General features: G+C 36.4%; 2 protein-coding genes across 10 annotated transcripts in view; one reads left to right on the plus strand and one right to left on the minus strand.

The window, feature by feature from the left end:
- Nucleotides 1-26: 26 nt before the first annotated feature.
- DNAJC19 (DnaJ heat shock protein family (Hsp40) member C19) lies at nt 27-17,196 on the plus strand. 5 transcript variants are annotated; one of them, XM_078068762.1, is made up of 7 exons: nt 27-214; nt 1,057-1,108; nt 1,188-1,261; nt 2,444-2,523; nt 3,422-3,492; nt 4,727-4,798; nt 16,137-17,196. In XM_078068762.1, the coding sequence occupies exons 1-6, from the start codon at nt 212-214 to the stop codon at nt 4,795-4,797; spliced, it is 351 nt and encodes a 116-aa protein (XP_077924888.1). In that variant the 5' UTR covers nt 27-211; the 3' UTR covers nt 4,798; nt 16,137-17,196. The 5 variants fall into 5 exon arrangements, with proteins under 5 accessions (XP_077924888.1, XP_077924889.1, XP_077924891.1 ...); XM_078068763.1 differs by lacking the exon at nt 16,137-17,196 and adding an exon at nt 10,218-10,480; XM_078068765.1 differs by lacking the exon at nt 16,137-17,196 and adding an exon at nt 9,320-9,624.
- FXR1 (FMR1 autosomal homolog 1) overlaps nt 13,336-17,408 on the minus strand; it is a 57,075-nt gene continuing 53,002 nt past the window's right edge. For 4 of the 5 annotated variants that reach the window (XM_036095305.2, XM_036095304.2, XM_036095303.2 and 1 more), the window contains 2 exons: nt 14,521-14,612; nt 13,336-13,767 (listed from right to left, as the gene is read on the minus strand). In XM_036095305.2, coding sequence (XP_035951198.1) covers nt 13,597-13,767; nt 14,521-14,612 — 263 coding nt within the window. In that variant the 3' untranslated portion in view covers nt 13,336-13,596. The remainder of the gene's footprint in view (nt 13,768-14,520; nt 14,613-17,408) is intronic. The other variant, XM_036095306.2, reaches the window with a different exon arrangement.

Consider the following 17,408-nt stretch of genomic DNA (forward strand, 5'->3'; position numbering starts at 1 on the left):
CTCTGGCCCACTGCGTCCCCTTTTACGACAGTTTTCCGACCTATTTGCGGCGGCTACTGCCGTATTTCCTGGGGCGTCCGTATCTGGGCGGTTTGTGTCTGCTGGTGGTGGCCGCGTCGGTGTCTGGTAGAGGAGTGGGAGTTGGTGGCTGCGGCCTTTGGGCTGGGATGAACCGCGCTCTCGGTGGAGGCCGGGGAGCCGAGCCAGAGCCATGGTGAGTGCGGCCTTCTGGTCTCCTTAGCGATCTCGGGTCCAGGCCTCAATCTCAAGTTGCGACCTCGGAGGAGGGGAGCCGAGGTTGTCTCCCCATTGCGACTCTGGGCTGGAGACACAGGGCCGCAGAGAGCCACGCTCTCCAGGACACAGAGCTGTTGGCTCAACTCTCGAGGGCCTTTATGTTCTCATATGGCCCTTCTACAGGGGGTTCCAGTCCCTGGTTCGTCGTCCCCGAGGCTCAGTGATGAGTGGAAACGCATTTGATTATACCTGCCCTTCCTCTGATACAGCCTCACAGTACCTTCTCCACTTTGCTGTATCCTTCCCCTTGGCTTTTGCCGACACATCTTTTCCTGAATACATTTGGAGCCTCTGTACAGTGACCGTGAGACGCCACAGTGCCGAAGGCGCTGTGAAAAGCTATTCTTCTCGTTAAGCCCACGTTTAACGTTGAAACGTGTTGTCAAAATTCTGCAGTGACTTTAAGTAGTTCTTTCTCTAGCAGAAACTTTATTTCCATTGTTCTTGATTGAACATTAATGTGGTTTCATTTGCCCGGAGGTGAGAGGTTTTCAGAGGGAGGGTGATCTTTTTCACTGTTGTAAAAGTAAATTAAGCAAATCCACTCGCTCTTGTCTTTCACAGTGAAAATCCCATACCTTTACGACGAATTGGAGATAAAAGTTGCAGTTAAAGGATCATGGGCAGACTATTTACTTCCTAAAAGTTGTTTCTCCTTTTGAAATAAAACTTGTAATGAGTTTGGGGTGGGACAATAGGTACGATAGGGAAGGGTGAGAATTCGAGAAGTAACCTATTCACTCTGCTTCCCCTTACCAGGCCAGTACAGTGGTAGCAGTTGGACTGACCATTGCTGCTGCAGGATTTGCAGGTTTGTTTATGGTTTGGGAGTGGAAGTGAAGTAGGGGAGGTTGGAGATTGCTTAATTAGTTTATTGCTTTTGTTTTTAGGCCGTTATGTTTTGCAAGCCATGAAACATATGGAGCCGCAAGTAAAACAAGTTTTTCAGAGTCTACCAAAATCTGTAAGACTTACTAAACATTTTTGCTAATTCTCATTCCTGTATATGAAGCCTAGAGTCACACTGGAAGAGGGTAAATTTCCAAACATCCGTGGAGTTCTGAGAGATTGCTTTGGGCCCCTTCTCTTCCTTCCCACAAAGAGGGTTTTCTTAGAAGTTCTGAGCTTTGTAATATTGTTAACCCTAAAAAAGTGTTTTGTATGACAGAATTGGGGTATTAACACAATTCTAGTATCATGAAAATTACATCACTTTATTGTTTAGATACTGTTAACTTCAGCAGCATTTGTCCAAATTCTTGCCTTCCCTTATCTGCTCTGCATGACAAACACGGAGAGATCTAGGGGTCTGAAGTGATCCATTCTTAACTGTGTGGCCCTGGCACTCCCTAGTAAGATTCTTGGGTAGCACTGGAGTTAAGTAGGCTATAGAGTATGAGTGGATGTGATGTTTGGCTGTGACAGCTTGTTCAGTATTTATTTTTATTGTTGATTGAATGTGACAGAATAGGGTGACGGTAGATTTTACCAATATCATCTCTGACATAACAAGGTCAGAGGACCTGGTAGCCTGATTTTCTCAATACATATCTTAAAGTCTTGTTTTAGTAGTTACCTTTACCCTCAAAATACCCTTGAACCACTCATCTGAAAGGATCTCCAAATCCTTTTCTTAAAGCACTTGTTTTTCTAACATATATTCTTAGATCAAATTTTTTAAATTATATTTTAAAGACTTAGAGCATGAGACGGGGGGAGGGTCAGAGGGAGCAGCAGACTTCCCACTGAGTAGGGAGCCTGATGTGGGGCTCCATCCCGGGACTCTGGGATCATGACCGGAGCCAAAGGCAGATGCTTAACCGACTGAGCCCCCAGGCGCCCCTCTTAGATCAAATTTTATCTATAACATAGCTAACATGGAATAATCTTCCCTTTATTCTAAGAATTGGCTTTGAGGCACTGTTCTTTTGTCTTATATTTTTAAGATAGTTTTTCTGAGGAAAAAAAATGGATGTTTAATGATCATTAAAATATTCGTTGCTACTTATAAAGCTAAAATGCAGTAAGAGTTGCAGTTAAGGTTCTCTGAAATGTCTTAATTTTTCTATGAACATTTTCAACACTTTTTTAGCAATTTTCAGTTTATTCTAATAATCTATTTTTACGGATGCATTTCCTCTTTCAGGCCTTCAGTGGTGGCTATTATAGAGGTGGGTTTGAACCCAAAATGACAAAACGAGAAGCAGCATTAATACTAGGCGTAAGGTAAATAATTTCTAATATTTGTAACATTTTTGTACAACTCTTAGAGCTATGAGCAAATGTAGAAAGACCTTTTATTAAAACTTATAATAGTGTTCCATACATTGTAAGATCTAAACACTCCCTACAAAAGTACATTGAGAAGGCACACTGGCACATAAGCACTTTTTAATTCACTGAAAGATAGGCTTTTAAACCGACAGTTGCAGCGCTCAATGTTGTTCTCTATAATAGTGAAATTCTCCATTTCCAGATACTTAAACATGCTTTCCCTTTCAATAAAAGGACTTTTATGATTATAAAGTTCAAATAATTTTAATATTTGAGAGCGAGCAAGCGAGCATGAGTGGTGGGAGGAGCAGAGGGAGAGGGAGCAGCAGACTCCGTGCTGAGCTCAGAGCCCAAAGCGGCTCTATCCCAGGACCCCAAGATCATGACCTGAACCAAAATCGAGTCAGACACTTAACCGACTGAGCCACCCAGGTGCCCCTCAACTAATTTTTTATGAATGCCTTTATGGGGTGCCTGGGTGGCTCAGTCAGTCAAGTGTCTGCCTTCGGCTCAGGTCATGATCGAGCCCCATGTCAGGCTCCCTGCTCGGCGGGGAGTCTGCTTCTTCCTCTTCCTCTCCTCCTCCCCCTCACCCCCACTTGTGCTCTCTCATGCTCTCAAATAAAATCTCTTAAAAAAAAAAAGGGAATGCCTTACTTTCCTAAGGAGCTATTTAGTTCCCTGATTCAGAAGATTCATCATCCTTGTATGTTAGGGAAGAGGTTCCTAAACCACTTTTCATATTGTTGTGTTGACTTGACTCCAGTTTCACAATATCTTTAATTGGCCTTTATGTACAATTTTTTGATATGATCCAGAAGTAAACTCCACCTTTTTCTTTTTAAACTAGCCCTACTGCCAATAAAGGAAAAATAAGAGATGCTCATCGACGAATTATGCTTTTAAACCACCCAGACAAGGGTAAGTAGCCATTAAATTCTTCTTGTACATGTTTTTAAGTCACTAATTGTTACTAGTGGAATAATTTCATATTTAATTCTTGGCTATTTCAAGGGAAATGCCTAAATCTATGTGTGAGCACTGTTGCCCAGGCTGGATCCATCCATTTTCCAATGTCTTAAAAGAATAAATCCTGAATGAAAAATTTATAGAATAAGCTTATCTAGTAACTACTGTAATTTGAAAGTAGTGATAACATTACCATTTTCAGATCTGCAGTAGTGATAAATGTGACTTCTAGTCTAAATACTATCAATACTGGTTTTGGTGGGGGGGGGTCAGTATTATTAAAGGAAATGTTAAGTTTCAGTTAAGGAAACTAAAAATTTAGTTTTTTCTATCCATTATCCATTTCTATCTGTATCTAGAAACCTGTAAGATTTGTTTCTATTTCTAAGCAGACTTGACTGTGTTGAAACAAATAATTACTAGGAATACCAAAATATAGATCCCCAAATCCTTGTTCCACTGCTCAAAAACGAATAGGCCCTTTTAAGAATGTTTTGATTTTAAACAGGGCTGTGATTGTTTGGTATTGGACTGTAGTAGCCTCCTTTACAAAATTTAGCTTCTATTATTGAAGGGCTTCTGATTCATTAAGTGTAGTATGGAGCCTACAAAGGTGTATTTTCTTACTGGGATGTTGATGCTTGCTCCTCTGAGAACTACATTTTGAGAATCAGTGCTCCAGCGTAGTAGTAGGAGAGCACCCAACATTATGAAGGCACAATTAGTAACAGGAAAAGAGAAAAACTGTGAAGGACAGAAAAAGAGTACAAATCATAGTGGGGGGGTCTTTCCAACAAAGCTCAGAAACCTCTGAGAACATATTTTCAAAGTAACATAGTACAATAAATTCATGTTCATGTATGACATAATCGTAAATAGTAACTTACACTATTTCAAGGTCACATATGTAGGGGGTTTTTAATCCTATTTCTATCAGTTTAAGTCTTTAAAGGTGCCATTTTTGTGGAAATCTTCATGTGAATTACTTCATTTCCCATTGGTCAAAGATACTACCATACATTTGGTCATCTGTTTGCTGTGTCATAGTTATTTTAAAAAGTCAAAATGCCGTTTCTGCTAATTCCACCTCTCAGATAAGCAATAGGAATCCTTTAAACAAGAATGTTCACCAAGGAGAAATTGAGAAGCCGTATTATAACTATTCCTTTTTTCTTTCTTCCTATAGGAGGATCTCCTTATATAGCAGCCAAAATCAATGAAGCTAAAGATTTACTAGAAGGTCAAGCTAAAAAATGAAGTAAATGTGTGATGAATTTTAAGTTCTTGTTAGTTTATGTATACAAGTGCTAGCTTTTTATAATAAAATGCCTCAAAGCTACAAATTTTAAGAATGATTTGGCACAAACTAAACCAAAGCTTTGATAGAAGTTTCTTCTTTGAATGTGAGGATTTTAAATGAGATTACAGAATATTTGGAGATTTAACATTCAGTAATTACAGATACCACTTGAATAGAAATTAGACCGTCTCTGGCTTTGAAGGAGCCCCCAATCTAATGGGATAGTGAAAAATTGGTAATTAAAATACAATGTGATATTAGGATGAAATTTGCATAGGTTGTTATAGGAGGGATTCATCCTATTGGGAGAAAAGGCTGCTCAAAGTTGAGAAAACCAACCCCACTGCTTGGAACCTTAAATTTTAAAAGTGAGTTTAGCCACAACTTTGATCTAAGAAATATATCTAATTATATATATAACTGGCAGAATTTAGATTTCATACATTAAAAATTGTTAACAGCATAAGGTTTGACAGTAGAGGTCTTGTTTTTAATCAAGAAATATTTACAATATATTGAACTAGCCACTTAAAGAAACAAAGTTTATAAATTATTGGGGTTTTTTTATGTAGTAAGTTTTTGCATTTGTTATGACCAAGCTTAAACACAATTAGCAAAACTAAAAACTGAAATGCTCTCATTTATGGAAAATAGCATGGACTATTGGAGAATTTATAAACTCATATATTTAAATAACGTTTATGGGTAAATTGGCTTACTATAATTGGTCTAACATAAAATATAGAAGGATCTTAACTAGAGGACCTGTAAAAACATCTGAAGTAAAAGTCTGCGGCCACCAGCAGGAATGTTATCTTTAGCTGTAAGATGATAAAGTATACTACCTACTTCACGTCATCTTAAAAGTTCTAATTAATGGAGAACACAAGACTTTCAAGGTCAGTTAAGATCAAAATAGTGGCGGCAATCCTGTTTGGTGTCGGAATGTGTTTACCGGCACTTCAGATTTGGGTTATATCTGCCGTTTATTTTCCCGTTTCCTTAAAATCTGATCAAGTCTACTTGTTATGATTTAGAGTAGGAGAAAGCACCAGCTTAAGGCAGCCATGGCTTTTATGTAAGATAAATCTTTTTAGTTATTTCTAGGGAGAAGGGCTATGAAGGTACACTCTGTTATTCAAAGTAGTAATGTTCTATGAAGTTACTGAAAACACTGAAATCAGAAAATACTGAACCATGTGTTCATAGGGGAAATAAAGGTTCCTCTGACCCTCTGGGTCATGTTTTTATCAACCAGTCAATATATAACCTTGTTTTATATGTGTTTCTATTTAAAGACCTTAATGTTGTTGATTCATTAACGTTAAACTTGCAACCAACACTAACTCCTGTCATTACATTACAGCCTTCTTGTGTTTAGGAACATTAGGCGGCACTTCACTAGGCTTGAGGGCCATCTTAAACAGGAAAATCACCAATAAGCACAAAAATATGAAAAACTTAGCATTAACTGGACCACAGAAGGAATGCTTATTTACAGTATGGTAACTGAAACAAGGCAAGCATCACTTTGGGTGTTGGGTGATTGTGAATTTGCTAACAAGGAATCTGCTAATAATGAGGATCAACTATTTTGACTTACTAATGTTTTGTTTCAGTCTTCTGGACTAATCAAAAGTTTCCTTAAGAGATTATCAATTATAACTTAAAAGCAAATTTTTGAAAGACAAATAGGAAATATGAGCTAATATGCCCAGAGACAATCAAGCATTGGCCCTAAAAGGGAAAACTTCGTGTAGTGGGTATATTTTCAGGTGTTTAATGCAAATAGCACACCTGTTCTAAGACAACTATTAAGATAATGAAAAATGCTTTCAAATAACAGTAAGGAGAACAGAGCACATTTTTCAGTAATCAGTTTTATTTCCTCTAGGCTTACCTTTAAGTAGAAGAATCCACATTTCATTGTAGATTATGAACCAAACCTACCATTTTTCTTGGGAAAAAGTCACCTGTGTGAGGGCTCCAGATCATAGTTGGTAACTGGTGCAAGTATGATCTGTGTAAGAGAGCCTTCATCTTTAAGTGTTTTTTAACAAAATAGTTGATGTCTAATGTTAACATTTATTGACTACTTACAGTATACTAGCATTGTGCTAAGTAAGCATTTAAGTATGTTTTACAAGTAAGGAAACAATAGTGAAGTAACGCCCAAAACAATATTCTGGGTGAGAAGGCTGATCTTTCTTAAACCTAAAGTCCATGCTGTTAACCTGTGATAACCTATCAGAAATCTGATAACCAGGCATGTTTTCCTTGGTGGTAATGAATGCTCAAGTCTGAGAGCTGTCATTACACCTTTACCGTGGGGCCTTTTTATCAGTAGGTACTCAGACTTTTTTTTTCTTCAAGGGGGAGGAAGGTACGCACACAACACTGAGAGATAGGAGATGCAGGTTTCAAGTCAAACTTGGGCAGTAATAGCCAGGCAACTTTGAGTACACTACACGTGGTTAGGCCTCTGCCTCCCCATCTGTTAATGGCCAACTTAAAGAAAAAAAAAAGTTGATGGTTCCTCCATATTTTATGGGTAGGGAAACAAAAAGAGCAAATTATTTCAGAGGTTACACAGCTAATGAAACTCTAAGCAAGCCCTGGGGGGTCTTCTCCAATTTACTCTGTTCATTTGTAACATGGTTCTCTCTTTATTAGTCCTGAATTATTCAGGTAGGTTATGGGGAATTCCTGTCCACAGCCTTAATGTTAGATCTGGCATACCAGAGATTTAGTTCCCCTACTTTGTCCCTTCCATTTTGCCTTCACTGCCTCTGGGTTGACATTACTATGAGTCCTGTGCTGCTTTGTAAAAACTGCTTTGCTGGTGATAAAAGTGGGCTATAATGAGCGGTCCTGGAAGTTAAATCTTTTCCCACTCTTAGAATTTTAGGAAAATTCTCTTGCCTTCAACTGTTTCCCAAATGATGGGAATACCTATGGAAGCATTTAAAAAAAAAAAAGTCTAGTTATACAAATCAGTATCCCAGAACACCCAAACCATTCAAGAAATGATTGAAAACTTGTATGAAAACAGGTGGAATACGCATATATTCTAATTACAAAGCCTGATTGTAAGGTTTTCTCTGCTAACCTTAGTTTATAACAAAAAAAGGGTAAAAGGCAGCCAGAAAACCACTAATTGGAAAATATTAGGTTAACTAACTTTTTTTTTTTTTAAAGATTTTATTTATTTGACAGAGAGACAGCGAGAGAGGCAACACAAGCCAGGGGGAGTAGGAGAGGGAGAAGCAGACTCCCCGCTGAGCAGGGAGCCCGACACGGGGCTTGATCCCGGGACCCTGGGATCATGACCTGAGCCGAAGGCAGACGCTTAACGACTGAGCCACCCAGGGGCCCTGGTTAACTAACATCTTAACACAAGAGTAAAACCCTAAGCATTTTGAACTGTGCCACACTAAAAAGCTATATTCAGCCTATTGAAAAATGTATGCCCTACCTCAAAACCTTACATCAGAATTCTTTAAAAAATTCACTCAGGCAGAATACTTCATTTAGAGTTGACAAGTCAGGTTTTAAGTTTCCACACTTCTGGCTAGAATACAGAATTATTTCAATCGGAGAAAAGTAGGGTAGAAAAAAATTTAAATTTGAGTAAAGTACAAAAACACTATTTAAAATGCTAGAGTGGGTTTTGGTTCTAAAAAGAATCCTGAACTGAGAGTAACCTTGATACCAGGAAACTTAAATGACCTAAGCTCTGCTTTTTTATTTTGGCACTGTTGTTTAGGGTACAGTGTGTCTGTTTATAGCTAACTGTTACCTTAGCAACAGGCTATAGGAAGAGCTTCTATCCAGGGGCGTCTGGGTGGCTCAGTTAGGCATCCAACTCTTGGTTTCAGCTCAGGTCATGATCTCATGGGTTTGTGGGATCAAGCCCCATGCTCAGCAGGGAGTCTGCTTGAAGATTCTCTCCCACTCTTTCTGATAAATAAATCTTTAAGGAAGAAAAAAAAAAAGGAAGAGCTTCTACCCAGTGTTAAAATTATTCCTGACCCAATGACAAGGTCCATAGTCCAGTGTTAAGGTATAATCTGGAATGTTAGCACTTGCTGTTACTTTAGTACAGTTACAATTAATGGAATTTCAAACATAATGTTTACATTCTTCTTTACAACCAAGTAAACGGCAGGTTGAAAAATGAAACTCAACCAGGTTGAGGCGTAAGCTCCAGGCAACAAGACAAATTAAATTGGTCTATCTACAAAAACTATGGGAAATTGTTTTAATACTCTTAAAAAAAAAAAAATGAGTAGCTTCTTTTGACAGTCCAAGAGGTACAAAGTATTTGGAAAATATCCCTATAATTTCACCCCCAAGAAAAACATACCAATCACTGAAACACAAATTTAAGAAGCTATTCACTAGTATACTTAATAGTGGGGCTTTAAGACTGAGAATGTCAGTGAAAAATAATCTTGTCCTTGCTTTTTTTGTCTTTAGATTGCATACAACATAGTTGGAAAACGTCTGGGTTAGGTATATAGAAACTCCCAATTCTGTACACCTATACCTACAATTTTCAAATTATCAAAGGAAGAGGCAAGCCAAATGGACTGGTAGAAATCCTCTTACAAAGATTATAGCCTGCATTATAGCCTATACCTTGAGTACTTGAAGTAGTAATACAGAAAGTACAGATGATTCTGAATCTAAAGCAATCCACTGATAAACCCTTCTTACAAAATTAATATATTTCCTTATAGAATGTACATGCCTCATCAAGAAATAAAGGACTTTCTGGATGATTAGGCTTTTGCTTGGATTTCTAAAGTAAATGATCATATTTAAAAATATATTTAGGTTGAGCCATAGGAAACTAACTGCCACTTTCCTGGGTCAAAAATGGTGAACTACTGGCAATTTCGTATGGCTCAACAAAATTGACCTATTTTCAACCAAGAGTTGAGTGCAACTTCAAATTAACTACCACTTGCCAAAGTTTAACTATTACAGACTGATTGTTGCTTTACTGCAGATCCTGAAATAAAACCCAAATGTCATCAAAGGTTTTAACTACTATCCATTCAAGAACACTTCCTAATAACTAAAAATTTTAAAAAGGAGTCACCAAATTCAGTATACCAGATATCCTTATAAAAGGTATCGGGGATCCAAACCATAACAGCAAAGATAGCAAACAGTGAGGCTTCTCATCAAACATCCTTTTGCCTTTTGGAATTTTGTCAAACACACAGATCCAGTTCAAATTCAAGTTCCTTGAGGCCTTCTAGAAAATCCAAATGTAAAGTTTCCTTTACCCTCATTCCAATAACCACCATCCGATGTAGGACTTACTGCATTATAGCTAGTTTTCCATTCATCTGTTCTTATATTGTAGACATTGCCTATGAGAAAACTAACTAGGTTGGTTTCAACCTCAAAGTGCAAATCTGTGAAGACAAACGGTACAATTTCCCAAGCTAACTGCAACAGTTTATATGCCAACTCTGCAGAGACCTTTCTCAAGTTACACACTCGACTCAGAAAACAACAGCTACAAAAACACCTGTGACTCAGCATAAGGTGATGGATCCCAGCTACAAAAGAATGGCTGACATAGAGACCTGGAATACAATAAAATACTAGCTACTTTGCCTCTTCCTCACTAGCTTAGTGTTATCTATTCTCAGGTTACTTTACTTGCCTATATATACCTGTACTTTTGCAAAATCATTTAAATGATCTCCCTCAGCCTGGTTCTAAGGAATGCCTGTTAGGTTTTCATGAACCTCACCAGTTTGATGTGCTGCTTCTCAACTCCACATTAAAATACACAATTTATAATTTTACCAACAGTGACTGAGCTATCAACAAAGACTCATTTACACCATTTTGCAAAAGTTTTAGACCCACTGAAGGCTTTAAAAAGGTGATGCCAGGGGTACCTGGCTAGCTCAGTCGGTAGAGCATGTGACTCACTCTCAGGACTGAGAGTCACACACTGGGTATAGACATGACTTAAAAATAAAATCTATGAAAAATAAGTTGATGCCAAACAAGAATACTAGGCTTCCCAAAGTTTCAGGAAAAGGTTTTTGCCTCCATGTAATCTTAGTAAGTTTCCGTGATTTCACCTAACTATACTGAAACAATTGAGGGCTGCACAAGACCTTTGTTTTTTATTTTTGCTTAAGTGTCTTTTAGCACGTCCTAACTTACCAGTAAGTCTTCCCATAGCAACACCTTATCTAACTGGTGTAGAAGTAGCCAAAAAAGATGCACCCCTCTCAAGATAATTTGGAAGGCTACCTGAATCAAATGGTTACTACCTTCGGGGAGTGGGCCTTTTCACTTCTAAATCAGAGTATTTACCCCCAAGAAAAGCCTATTATGGGGGTATCTGGGTGCTCAGTCAGTTAAGCATCTGACTCAATTTCAGGTCAAGGCATGACCTCAAGGTTATGAGATCAAACCATCAGGCTCTGTGCTGGCCGTGTGAAGCCTGCTTAAAAATTCTCTCTTCCATTCTCTCTGCTCCTCCCTCCCCCCTCTCGCTCTCTTCTTAAGAAGGAAAAAAAAAAGCAAGCTTATTATGGTTCTACAGTACACAAGGCATTATTAGGTTTAGTCGTTTGTAAATAATGAAATCTTGATACTTATTTCCTAGAATATGGTTATTCTACTAAAGAACTGCTTGTACTATGCCCATTTTCTAAGATGGTTTTATGTTACTTTCTCAATGAAACAATCTTAATGGAAGAAGGATCTTAGTGAATCTATTCTATATGAAAGAAAATGAAAAATCACTATTTATACCATATTTACCAATTTGGGAATTAATGAAAATTCTCATACCTTGTAATTAATCTGTAACCCTGTTACTGAAGAGAACAAAGAAAAAAAAGCCAACAATTTTACTTCTAACCTTTCATGGTTAAAAAAGATGTCTGTGGGTTAAGTTTTTAAAAATCAGGATATGAAATTATTGATACTGTTACTCAAAATGCAAGGATTGCCCTATTCATACCACATCTTATAAATTCTGTTACTAGGGTTTTAGGAAAAAGCATTTAATACCATCACATCTTAACTGCAATGATAATAAATTTGAGGTCTGGGGCTATATGGACACTGACCTGGCAAATATTACATTTTAGCAGTACCTTCAATTGTCTTTCAGTCATCATAAATTAACTAAAATCACTTTAATAGTTTTATGCACATAACAAATTAAGACAGTTTATGCACATAAAAAACACTTCAAACACCAAATGACAGAAATGCCTCTTTCTTGCTCAGTGGTCTATGTGTTTCTATGGGGGGGGGGGAACCCTCCAGTAAATCCACATTTGATATGACCTCACATATATCTGCATAATTACTTTATCATTGTCACTCTGAACACACTTTATGCAAAGTCTTTATCTTCCTAAAGTTAAGCCATGTGGCTAAAATACATACAAAAAATACAATCATTAATATGACAACCTTCAAAATTATTTCCTTGAGAATCAAAAACTAAGTTAATGGTCTGTTTCTTATTTAAAAATTGTTCACCATGCTTCTTTATAAAAATAATTTTTAATTATCAAAGGCCAAAGCAAAATTCTGGATTTTACCCCATTGCCTTCCGAAAGTTGCCTTTGATAAGATTATAAAGATTTTACTGTATCAAATGTATGATCAATTCCCTAAGCCAATCTATTCTAACACTAAATTTTAAGTGCTAAGATTTCAGAGGATATATTACAAAATGATTAACCAATTAATATTTTAATACTATTTATAAGTATAAATGCTTTTTAAAAAGCAATCACATTAACTATTCTAGGCCTATTACTAGCTCCAACTACTTTGCTACAATTGGTATAAAAAGTAGAAAGTTAATCAGCAAATGGAAGATCAAAGTTTATTTACTACCTGCATACAAAAACATATTGCACATCAAACAACCAAAATCAAAAAAAAAAAAAAAAAAAAAAGGAAAAGAAAAAAGGAAAGATACTCTACTGAAGACTAACATGTACTTTTTATACAGAATAAACCTCCTGGAAATTGATCTTTTCAGTAGTTCAGGTTATGTCTGAAATGGACATGACTAATTCAGCTTAGTGTTTTAACTAAAGCTATGTTTGATTTTTAAATACTGTACACTTTAATAAATAAACCAAACAAAGCCTCAATGTAGAACAGTCACTGCCAATATCACCCAGTGTCCCTGCAGATGAGAGTTTAACAAATGTATTCCAGTGGTCTGCAGATTTTCCTCTACATACAGCATTTAAAAAACACATTAAAACAGACCAGTTTCCAGACTAAACTAATGGAGAAATTACAATTCAGTGCAAAATATTTTAGACTGCATTTCATTCTAGTTTTCCTCAGGTGAAGAAGTGGTTGCATATTATTAAAAATGTAACAAAAGCAGCTAAATGCTTTCATAAAGAATATTACGTTAGGGATCCCACCCCACCCACTTCCCCCCATCTCTGCCATATTTTGAAAACAAAATAACATTTCCTATAGCCAGCAACTTTTTTTAATGTTACATATACTATTCTCAAGGCACATCTGATGATATATTTTATAACACAGTAGGTGTCAAAGTATGTTTAACATATGATTTCTTCAGGATCCCTCCCCTTTCTGAATTCCAAATGGAGGAACTGAAAGTGCGATGTAAAGACTGGCGATCCATATTCTATCTTTGGCAAGCTTGTACAAGCACTATTGTAAAATGTAATGTAAAAGAACTGTAAACTAGGAACTTCTTCAGTTTATGAAACACCATTCAGGACTGCTGCTTCTTGAGTGTTTTCTTCTTTTAAGGTATTAATCTTTTCTTCTCCTGGAGTACGCTGTAGCTTAGAAATTTCATCGCCAGAAGCACTAGTTGGGCCATTTATTGCCTTTTCTGAAGGACCATGCTCTTCAATCACATCTTTTGCCTGCCAAAGGGAGACAACTTTTTCAACTTCTTTATAAATGAAATCTACAGCTGAGGAGGAAAACAGCTATATAAACATTAATTAGCTAATAAATCATTTTAGTTTCATAACCACATTGGATCAAAGGATTAAAATGTTCTTAAGTTTTCAAAGCATGTACCAATGTACTCCACCTCTATTGTCTTTCAACTCTATCTCTAGTACCTAGCAGGGCTAAATCACAGAAGCATCTGTACTTGTTTACTGAAAACTTGAACCTAATTTTAACCACTGGAAAGCTCACCATGTAAAAGATATAAAGTTACCCTAAGCAAATAAACACCTATTTTACTCACCTTTTTTTTTTTGAAACTCATTTACATTAAAGCATTTAAAGAATTGAAACTTAAAAAAGGTCTACATCCATCACTGAGAAGAGGTATATAGCCTATTGCTCCCCAAATTAAGCCAACAGTCTTTATGCCCAATATCTCTGGGTAGACTGAATTTTACAAATGCTATTTGGAATTCTAAATGAAAAGTATTCCAGGCTCAAGCATGCATATCTTCAGTTACCTGGGGCCAAGAACAAAATCAAGAGTAATCTTTAAAATATTATTTGTCTAGTTGGGGAAACAAGTGATCGATCATACAGTAAGTCAAGAAGTAAAAATAAAGCTGAACCATACCAAAACAAAAAACCAAAACAGAACCAAAAAAAAAAAAAACCCAAAAAACAAAAACAACAAAACCTACAGGTTAAATTCTCCTTACCATTTCTTTCTTGTTTTTAGCCAAAGTTTCCCTTGGGAGGTTTCTTTGTCTGCTCTGAGACTCAGCTCTAGAAATATAATCTGCAACTGTGACTGTTGAAGATGAGAAAAAAATTACAGGTGTTGAAAAAATATTTCTAAAGTTTATTTATGGATAAAGAGTAATTTTACTTTTAAAATAAACTGATGGTGGGTAACCCAATTCCAAAATTTTAAGCTGGGTACCACCTCCAACCAAAAACAAAAGTTGAAAAATGTGCCTGTGATTTAGTGCTGACAATAGAAAATTCCAAGCTGGAGATCCAAGGAAGCCTAGATTTAAGTCTGCTTTCACAGGAATCCAGCCATTGCTTCTGACTGACTCTACAGTTGTGGGATAAAGCTTGATATAGAAATCCACAACCAAGAATAAGAAATACAGCATTCTAAACCCAGTGTCTGCAATTCTCAGTGGGGGAAAAAAAGGCAATACTTGGTGCAATCATGGTGTACTATATATACTTCAATTTGAAAATTTCATCAGATATAAAAGATTTACTCAAATTGTTAGGGTTTTTTTGTTGTTGTTTTGTTTTTTTTTTAAGCGCAAGTAAGATATCCAAGTGTGGTATTTTATGGTTTCTTTTTCACATTTCACACTAGAAACCATTCTGAGTGATTTAAAATAAAAAAACTACAAGCCAACTAAAGATGGCGGAACAGCACCCTAAAATGTGGACAATGATCCTGGTGGGAAAAGGGCCACCATTAATTCAGTAACCTCCTCTTCCCCGCTTTGACAATCTTTCAAGGGACTGATTGAAGTAGATGTGTGTTTGCAAGGAAGTGGATGGCAATAGTGACATAAGAGTAAGACTAAAGCAAGCTAACACCCTTCTGCCAACCCAAGTGCAACATCTCTGTTCTACAGGTACTCTGGCCTCACTTTACACCTCAATCCTTTCTCTTTAGGACTTTGAGCTTAGAATTTACTGATTTGGAGAAATATCAAAATAACTGCTCTCTTTCAAAGAAATATTTTCTATCAGAAACTGGGCAGGAAAATCTCTGACTATATGAAATATAGTGTATTTTAATTTACGGGATGAGAGCAAGTTAATGTAAAGAATGAAAACTCAAGTAAATTTTAAATTATTTATTAAAAGTCACTAGGGGAGAAATGGTCCACCAGGTTCAAATTATATGAAAATAAATCATTTTAATAAAGAAGCTGAATAGTATTTACAATTCATTTTTTGTGACCACAAATTAACATAATACTTTTGTAAGATCCAAGAATTTTCTGAAACTACTAAATGAATCTTAAATCTCAAAGAAACCACTTAATTCAGAATACAAATCATTTATAAGAAACAGCACTAAATAAAGATGTTTCCTGTCTAAAACTGCCTTTTTTTCCAAACTGTAAGAAACTCAGTGTGCTCATTTCAGAGCTTTCAAAAAATCATTTAAATCCACTGTTAATTTATAAATACATTTAATAATAGTTTCCAAAATTGAGAAGAGGAATACTGTTCAAATTCATTTCATTATTATGTCTACATATATGGTGGCAAAACATTCTAGAAATGATTCCAGTTTGGGGAGCACCTAAATGAATTCATTCTGTTTCCACAGTTCAGCCCTCAGTGACACCTGGAAGAACTCAGCAACTTGGAAACCATGCTGCACAAACATACTGCTAAATTTGAGTATGTGACAATTCTTAGAACCCTTCATCCACTATGTACACTCATAGAATAATACTTTGATATGGGTATCAACTAAATTAAGAGGCACTTAGCTGGAAAGGTAAAAACTTATCAGTGCCCCCCCCCAAAAGGGAGGTACAACCAAAAACAAACTTAGCTGACTCAAAGCCTATTTACAGCCAGTCCTTATATAATATTAGCCATTTAAAAGGATATTAAATATTAATAAACATGATATCTAGAAGAGAAATAAGCGATTTGTGCAGCATAATTTGGACTGTAGAACTTCCTCCTAAGGGACCCAAGTAAATCAAATGGACACAACTGGACAGGCACTTTCTAAGTAGAATAAGGAATATTCACTGCTTAATTTACACTAAAGACAACAAAAGATTTTGAGCAAATGACAACAAATGAAATGATTGTGTATGTAAGGGAATGTTGATATTTTTAGATGAAGCTACTTTTCTAGAAGTACTGACAGGGGCAAGGAGAAAATGATGTGCCTGTTCCGTCGATGCTATCTTAGGAGACTTTTAAAAGTTTTTAGGGGAAGGCCCGGGAAGGCAGGCTAGGGAAGACAAGGATTTCTAAACAGGAAAAGCAGCAATTCCAAAGAACTGAGTAAAACTGGAATAAATGCAAGTATGGAACAATCATCAAATTACTGGACACCCCAAATTACTCAAGTTTCACTTCTCTGCCTCTTCTTTAACACCACTGTGTTTTTTATGTCCATTGACTTGGTAATAAATAAACCACCATCCATCTAGTTAACAAATTGTGTTGTTATTTACCCTATGTTAAGCCCACAGGATAGTTTGAATTTTCTTATTTATAAAGTACGGCTGAAATAGTATTCACTGCCATGCCAACTTTAAACAACGTAAATATGACCTCTTGATCTAAAGAATATTTCTGACACTACAGAGAGAGAGGGAAGAGAAGGGAAAACAGTAAGAAACACTTTCTGGAAACTTTCTATTTTTGACAATATTTAATTCCTTTTAAACTTACAACTATCTTTAAACATGAACTTTTCTTCAAGAATGGGAACTAACACCTTTAACCAGTTTTCCCAAATGTCTCTACACAACCACTAAACTTAATTAAAGATACTTGAATTTACATTCTTTATTTGGGGAAAACACATCCAAGAATTTGCTTTGGAAAGAATGCAGAAATTGATTAGTTTAAA

The sequence above is a fragment of the Halichoerus grypus genome, chromosome 1 (genome assembly GCF_964656455.1).
Source record: "Halichoerus grypus chromosome 1, mHalGry1.hap1.1, whole genome shotgun sequence".
Lineage (NCBI taxonomy): Eukaryota > Metazoa > Chordata > Mammalia > Carnivora > Phocidae > Halichoerus > Halichoerus grypus.

Excerpts from the sequence above, each read along its gene's own strand:
- DNAJC19 (XM_078068762.1), top strand. Across the intron at positions 1,109-1,187 it reads TGCTGCTGCAGGATTTGCAG|GCCGTTATGTTTTGCAAGCC; the intron begins GTTTGTTTATGG and ends TTTTGTTTTTAG. Across the intron at positions 3,493-4,726 it reads TTTAAACCACCCAGACAAGG|GAGGATCTCCTTATATAGCA; the intron begins GTAAGTAGCCAT and ends TTCTTCCTATAG.